Source organism: Nylanderia fulva, unplaced genomic scaffold, assembly GCF_048542155.1.
Source record: "Nylanderia fulva isolate GAGA-0341 unplaced genomic scaffold, ASM4854215v1 Scaffold7, whole genome shotgun sequence".
In the NCBI taxonomy this organism is placed as follows: domain Eukaryota; kingdom Metazoa; phylum Arthropoda; class Insecta; order Hymenoptera; family Formicidae; genus Nylanderia; species Nylanderia fulva.
The window spans coordinates 1,182,751-1,190,858 of record NW_028190807.1 but is presented as its reverse complement, the minus strand read 5'-3'; the positions used below and the strand labels follow the sequence as shown (position 1 = coordinate 1,190,858).

At 33.1% G+C, this 8,108-nt stretch overlaps 1 protein-coding gene across 3 annotated transcripts; it reads left to right on the top strand.

The window, feature by feature from the left end:
• The first annotated feature begins 5,666 nt into the window (after window positions 1-5,666).
• Nipsnap (protein nipsnap) lies at window positions 5,667-8,032 on the top strand. Of its 3 annotated transcripts, none has more exons than XM_029307351.2 (6): window positions 5,667-5,814; window positions 5,949-6,148; window positions 6,265-6,447; window positions 6,919-7,087; window positions 7,179-7,446; window positions 7,542-8,032. In XM_029307351.2, exons 2-6 carry the CDS (start codon window positions 6,063-6,065, stop codon window positions 7,688-7,690), a joined length of 855 nt encoding a protein of 284 aa, XP_029163184.1. In that variant the 5' UTR covers window positions 5,667-5,814; window positions 5,949-6,062; the 3' UTR covers window positions 7,691-8,032. The 3 variants fall into 3 exon arrangements, with proteins under 3 accessions (XP_029163184.1, XP_029163183.1, XP_029163185.1); XM_029307350.2 differs by having other exon boundaries at window positions 5,879-6,148; XM_029307352.2 differs by having other exon boundaries at window positions 5,667-5,855.
• The last annotated feature ends 76 nt before the right edge of the window (window positions 8,033-8,108 follow it).

Below are 8,108 nucleotides of genomic sequence, written 5' to 3'. Positions count from 1 at the left end.
GCTTTGGACCTTCTTTGTACACGCGATAAGATAATCTCGTGTATTATTTCTCCTTTTATTGAACAAACGATTAGCATATGAATGAATCTTATCAATGAATTGATTTTGAGAGAAGCGTATATTAAGAATATCGTGATTCGTATCAGTTTACTCGAAATCAGAAGTAGAATCGTTTTAGCATTTACAAATTAAATTAAGAATTAAATTAAGATTTAAATTGCCAACACGCTTCTATGTATATGGAAAAAATTAGCTATCATAACTACAATAAATTTTAGCTGTCCCTGTATTATATAACTTGAAATTTAATTATCATGCCTAAATTTAGCTATAATAGCTAATATTTTTTAGCTAAAAAATATTAGTTACCATAGCTAAAATTTAGGCATGATAATTAAATTTCAAGTTGCAATATAGGGACAGCTAAAATTTATTGTAATTATATGATAGCTAATTTTTTTTAGGCATGATAATTAAATATTTGTCTGTGTATGTATAAGTCTGTATCTCTCGCAAACGCGTATAATAATTCTTTCATATTTATCTAAAACTTGGAAAAGAGAGCAGAAAAAGAGGAAGATCTTGAGTGCCAAGATATATAATATAAAATTAACTATGAAAAATAACATTGCTTTCTTTCCACGATGTAAGTAACAGCTTTACACGAGGAAAAAACCGGAGTATTAGCGCTAATAAGATCCATCATTAGTTTCGCGATAAGCCTAAGAAGAAAAGTCTTTCGATTAGTCATTCGCAAACGCGTTAAGCGCGTCTGGTTAAGGAATGATAGTATTTACGATTACGAGTATATTATGAAAAAAGGCGTTATCATCACGTTGCGAACGCGTGTCATCGGCTCAAAACACACTCACGGCGAGGAAAATTGGCACGCGTCGCGCACGCGGTGCATGCGTTTTAATCTATGTACGCGGAAGTAGAAGATGTTTACAGCGCGTTCAAGCGGATTACATGACGTGTGGGTGAAGAGCGAGAGAGAAAACTGTTGTAAGAAAACTGTATCTTTTTCGTCCTGAAAATGTCGCGACCAAATGACGCTGTGCGTCATCGCGCGAATTTTTACTCCGATATATGCATCGATCAGCGAACGAACGAAATGGCTTATTAAATATGCATCGGCGTACATAAAAAACGTAAACAATGAACTTTCGAAATGTACATTTCAATTCAACGCTTGATATGCCAGTTATTCTAATAAAGCGGTGTGTGAACTTAATAAATATGAAATTTCTCTCTGGGGGAAACGAAGAAGGAAAATAGGATATCCAAACAACTTGTATTTTAATCAAAATCACACGTTTATAAACTGGATTGCCGATAGGCGAAACTGAAAATATCCTAGAGAGAGAGAGAGAGAGAAAGAGAGTCATATATATTTTTTTAAACTGCCCGATGCATTTTAAAACTGAAATCATAGCTCGAATAGCTGTTGTTTACTCTTTCAATTTAGTATAAGATTTTTAATAGTTGTGAACGTGTGAAAAGTTTTCACAACTTTGAAACTTTTCGAAAATTATAAAAATGTGGGGAAAAATTATTAGAAATAGAAAAGAAGATTTTTTTCTATGCATTTTCATTGAAAAAAATATATTTTTCGTGAATTTTGCAGCCTTTTTCGTGTTCTTATCAATGGAAAAATGAGTGTTGTAAATATAGAGACAGATTAGATCTGTATATCGTGCTCGGAAAGAATTTAATTTACGCTTATTTTCGTATCTCTTCGTAGAGATAGAGGACATAAAATGTGATCTAAGATCATAAATTGATAACATGGCGTACCTAATTGAAATTAATCAAAAGATTTTAAGGTATTTTAAGGGATCAGTCTCGAATTAGCATCAGTTTCCTTTCAGATCCCCAGCTTTCAACGATTATATCTAATCTGTACTGTATATCTTTACGGGATATAACTAAATAAGTGCGAAAAAGTTTAAGAGATAATTCTTTGTCGAAAATTAAGGGAAGTTTTTTTATATACAACATATACCCTTATATCCTTCCCTGAAGAAAAAATGAAACTTGGTAAATATTTTCCATTTTATTTATTTAATTTGTCTGAAATTTGAGGAAAAAAACTGAAAACTTAATTTTTACCTCCCTCTTTAAAAAAATGTAACTCCTCAGGGAAGAATATAAGAGTATATGTTTATATAAGAAACCTCCCTTAATTATCGACAAAGAATCAGCTCCTAAAATTTTTTCGCTACTTATTTAGCTACACCTTGTATAAAATTTAATTTTTGTTTTATTTTTATCTATTTCAAACTTTTACGTTTTGTCTAAGCAGAATTCACTTTACATTAAATTGTCAATTTGTCGATTTAATTAATCTGATATCATTTCGGATGTAATAATATCACATATGGTCTATAAAGAAATCTATTTTACGCAGATAAGCTTTGGACATTGGAATGCACAATAGAATCAAAGTGACCCTTCAACCGCGCAATGCTACGGAAACTACAAATGCTAAGAAATACGATAAGCATTCGTATTTAATATTTTTAAGCATTAAAAGATCACGCATATAACTATCAGAATATTGACGATTTCTGGTTTGTATGGAAAATAGAGATAAAAAACGCGTATCATGAGAGGATATCGTTTTCAAGCTCGAATCAGATTGAACCAGAAATGTTTCTTTAGAAACTTGTTTGTTTTACATAGTTTATTCGTTATATTTGTTATTCATTGTCGCTTAATTATATACCGATATAGCAATTCCGAGTCATTATGAATGAACATTCTTGAGTAGAGATAACTTTAAATTATCATTGACCAAAAAAACATATCAATCAAAAATATATTAAAGCTGAAAACATGCTAAGGTAACGAAGCAAGAACTCACTATGTTAAGTGCAAACAAACGCAACGGAGTGCTCCGTTTTTGTAAATCTGAAGCATTTTATTTGAGATATTTTCTACTATCATATACATTGAAAACAATTTTTAACTTGACTAAACCTTTCAATTAAATTACTATTTTGTTAATTGAATATATATATATATATATATATATATATATATATATATTTATTTATTAGTATTCAAATCAAATATATATATACGTTTTGTTAGATTTAATATGTTATATTTAATTTAAATATTTTTATATTTTAATTAATAAAATAATATTTAATTGGAAGGTTTAGTCAAGTTAACCAATTTTTTTCCAGTGTATTAATCCTTTCAGTTTTGCACTGGAGTACTTACTAATCAGTTTGTAATTTTTATTGTCCTTACCTAATGGAGTGCTCGCCATAATTACTTTCGAGCAGAGAAAAAAAATTGCATCGGGAAAGAGAACGGATTAATAATAATATATTTCGAAGAACTCAGGATTTCTCGAGAGAGATCTAACGATTTCAATATACAATTTATATATACATTTTAATTAATCAAACATAGTAATATGACTTTATAATTTTTTTAAATATATTAAATACCTTTGATAAAGTGATATAATAAAATTAGATAACAGAACATCTCTTTGCGCGATAATAAGACTTTTAAAGTTATTAAACACGTGCTTCGTTTCACGTGCACTTTGCATGTGCACTACAAAAAGAGATGCCTTCCATTAGGAAAATATAGCGCTTTATCGAAGCGGCCTCGTGTTTGATGCGTCGTTAGAATTATGATAGGTGGGCTCATTCCGTTTCTTATTTAACCGGTTAAATTCAGATCTTTCGTAATCAAGATCTGGAAATAGCCGGGACGAGAATCATCGCGTATCTTCGGTGAACTTCGAGGCTCGCCGACAGTCAAATGCATTCAAGCGCGAAAAATTGACATTTTGACACTTGACGTTCGCGCTTTAATCGATTTTCCATTCGATCGCAAAATTATTTTATAAATAATAATAAATAAATATAAATACATAAATAAATATATAAATAAAATAAAATATATAAATAAAATAAAATATATATAATACATAAATATATAAATAAAATAAAATATATATACATAAATATATAAATAAATATATAAATTCTCTACACTGATATGCAAGTAATTGAATAATTTAGTAAAAAAATTTTGTCATTTCGAGTTCTCAGATCTGTTCTTTTTTTAAGTTTTCTATATCTTGCTGCAATATACATATATTTAATCTGTCTTTTTATTCAATTCAAACTCGCATAAGCTTTACTTTTAATTTTGTTAAAAAAAATTAAATCTATGAACGAAAAAGGCCAAGGTTGCATCACACATAGACAAAATTAAATGACAGCACATATATATAAAATATATATATATATATATATATATATATATATATATATTGATCACAAAATTACTTTATAAATAATAATAAAAAATATAAATATATAAATAATCTTTAGAGGACGGGCGTATTTTTTCGTAAACTTTTGTAATTTAAAGTAAGAATTTTTATATCTTTATTATAGTGTTATTGTACTATGAAAATAAGCGACCCTTATAGGTGAGCCAAAATATTGGCTTCCCGTCCTCTAAAGATTAAAATAAAATATATACATATAACATATCAACACTCCTTAATATATATATATATATATATATATATATATATATATATATCGGATAGTCTAAATAAAAAATTGGAATTAAAAATTGCGCGACGAGGTCATCAATTTTCTTGTGCAATAGACACAATAAATCTCTTATCGCGTATTCCATTTTGTTTACTAACAATAAATAAACATAAGAAAAGATGCAAGTTTGCGGCGTGTCTATTGCATGTAACGCCGATAACATATTTCAAAATTCCCATTTATACAGGTGATCTAAAAATAGAAAAAGGCTCTTCTCGCCGGCTCTTCCCGGCTTACTATCATTCAAACACTTTGTCAGCGCGTATTAATTGTTCGCTCCTCCTTTTACGACAATTTTGCTCCTTTTCGCGGCGAGCGAAAAAAGGCGCGAAAATGTCGATTTTAGCGAAAAATGTGTAGATTTCGCGAAAAGAATACGCGATCGGCGTCATTTTTATTAACCTATTGAATTCACTGATCGAGCGAACAATTGTCATCGTACGGAGAATAAGTGACCTGGTGGACCTGGGGACACCCACCTCGACTTGTCGTCCTTTATTCGTTTCGTATCGATGGCGCGTAAAACGTACGCCGAGTCGTTCTCGGAATTCGTTGTCGAATGAAGAGATACCTCGTAATTTCAATCTTTTTCTACGGAAACACTGTGCGTGTACCGGCACACGACGACGACGGCGACGATATCGGCGTCAGTTCGTATTCACACGAGAGATGCGAGAAATTACGTACTTTCAAGAGGATAACGCGATATAACTAGTGCCCTCCTTCGAGAAATTTCCAAGCGAAGCCGGCCGAGTCGACCGAGCTGCTGGCCTGTCAACTGCGAGTAAGGAAAATCCCTATAAGAAGCGACAAATCCCTAAAAACGCCGCCTCGCTCTACGATTGGTCGAAATTAAGCTAGGGACTTTGAAAAACAAAAGACCGGCTGTCGAGAGAGAGAGAGATTTTTAAAGTCACGTAACTGAAAAGAAAGGTAGCAATTCGTTATCTTTCTGTCAAAATGCACTTTTACAAATTATTAGAATTATATTTGATCGAACGAATTGACAGCCATTGTGATATAAAATCCAGATTTTCTTTACAGATAAGTGCTAAAAAAAGAGACAGAGATATGCTATCTATCGGGTAAAACTTATCAAGAAGTTTGAAAAATCAGCCCTTCTATCACCTGTCACCTGTCATCTATCAGCTGTCAGCTGTCACCTGTCAGTTGTGACGCGCCTGCGTGGAGATGCGCCGGATGTTTATCCGGCATTCGGGTAAATACATATATAATATATACTGCTCTCTCTCAATGGCCGTAAGTCTCGTCTTTCCGTGCAGAAAGAAAAAATCACGCATGGGGATCAGGAATATAAATAAACCGACCGCGCAAATTTGCGGCTTTCCGCAGAGCCTCGTCGGACACGTCGCCGCGTGTAATCCCGGAGCAATCGCAGATCAGGAGGTCGGAGTACGGACGACGACACTTCGCAGGAGAGATTCGCGCGCGTTGATACAGTAAGAAATGGCCGCCGTTTTGAGAAGAAAATTTGGAGTTGTTCCGAGCGCTTTCGCCGGCAACGGGAATCTGCCGCTGCTCGTGGCCGTAAGGTAGGCGCAAGCATCGTCATCCGGCTCGACGTAAACGATTAACGGATTAACGAGAGCCCGCGACGACGCGGGCCAAAGTATCGCCTCTAATCGGATTACATGTATATTCGTCGCAGATCTCTAACAAGGTCATCGGAACGGAGAGACATCAGCGATGGATGGATAAGCAAGCTCCTGGTCAGGAAGATCGAGCCTACGAAGGAGTCGCACTCGCGGATGCTCTCTGACAAGGAAGTTATTTATGCTCTGCACACTCACAACATTCGACCGGACTCGATTGACAAATATTTGAAAAATTAGTGAGTCGACATTTTTGTGACCTTGTCCGAATTGCGTGTAACAAGTTCACTGACCCTATGTATATTCGGATAAAACAGAATTAAGTTCAGCCATCGTGATATCTTTAATTTATTTATTGTTAATTTTTGCAATTTTTATTAGAAATTATAATTTCACATAACTGTAATCTTTGAAATCTACTTGGAAAATGTATTACAAGACTGTTTCTTATACGTGTCGTAAAGCTCTTTTGTATATTAATGCTTCATTTTTATTGCACAGTGCTAACATATGTATGTATATAATTGATATCAGAATGGCTAAGATACTTTTTGTTTTGTGACTTTTAATCTTGGGATTTAATAGAAGTACTAAATGGAAAGTATCTCTCTTTGTATTAATATTGCTTTTGATTATTATTATTATTAATCTTTAAGCAAACCTGATTCAAATTGAATTATTTTAACACACTTTTTTCCTATATTATACAGTGAGGAAAATGTCAATCTCATACATTCAAAGAAATCTGAACTGAACTTGGAATTAGTTGGTTCGTGGACAGTGGAAGTAGGAGATTTGGATCAGGCCTTACACTTGTGGCAATACACGGGTGGATACGAATGTATAGATCATGCACAGGCTGCGCTTTCTCAAGATGAGGTACATAATATTATACATTAGCTTAAGTAGTGAAAAAAAAAAAAAGGAAAATGCCAGATGTGTACAATGATTATTTATAAATTTTCCATAGTCTTATCATCGACTGCTCAGGGAACGAGGAAATTACTTGAGATCTCGCCATTTGCAATATCTGTTGGCATTCAGTTTTTGGCCACCGCTGGAAAAACGAAAGGGCCCGAACAAATACGAAATACGTAGTTACAGTTTAACACCGGGTACAATGATAGAATGGGGAAACAATTGGGCCAAAGCTATTAATTATAGACGCAACAATGATGAACCATTTGCTGGTTACTTTGCGCAAATTGGTAGACTGTACAATGTTCACCATATCTGGTGTAAGTAAAGTTCTGTTTATATCGTGCTATCTTTACATATGTTGCTTTTTCATCTTCATATATATATATCGAATAATATCTGTCTTTCTTCTTAGGTTACAAAAATCTCCAATCACGTAAGGAAACGCGCGAAAGCGCGTGGAGATCACCCGGCTGGGACGAATGTGTTGCTTACACTGTTCCCTTAATAAGGGAAATGCATTCGCGCATATTAAATCCAACTTCGTTTTCGCCAACGCAATAGATTTTACGTGTACGAACGCAAATGCATTTGTATATTACCGGTTATTTCTTATACATAAATATATATGCATTGTAATATTGTAAAGACATTTGTTACATGTATACATGCTGTAGATTTAAATAGTAATATAAATTGTATGCGCAATGTGTGAGAAGAGCTAATTTTTGTTGTATTATTACAACTGGCAGGATGTAGTTTGTTAATGTTTGAAATACATTACAGCAAGAACAATTTGTATGTATATATATATATATACTTATATACGTCATATTTTTATCAATGTCAGTTGAAGCACAATGTGTATATGTATAGACGGATATATAAAGAAATGAGAGATCTTTATATTTTTGCATTTTTCCTTTATCCATCTGTAACTTGTAAATAGGTATCGCACACTAAAAGATAATGCAATCTTAAC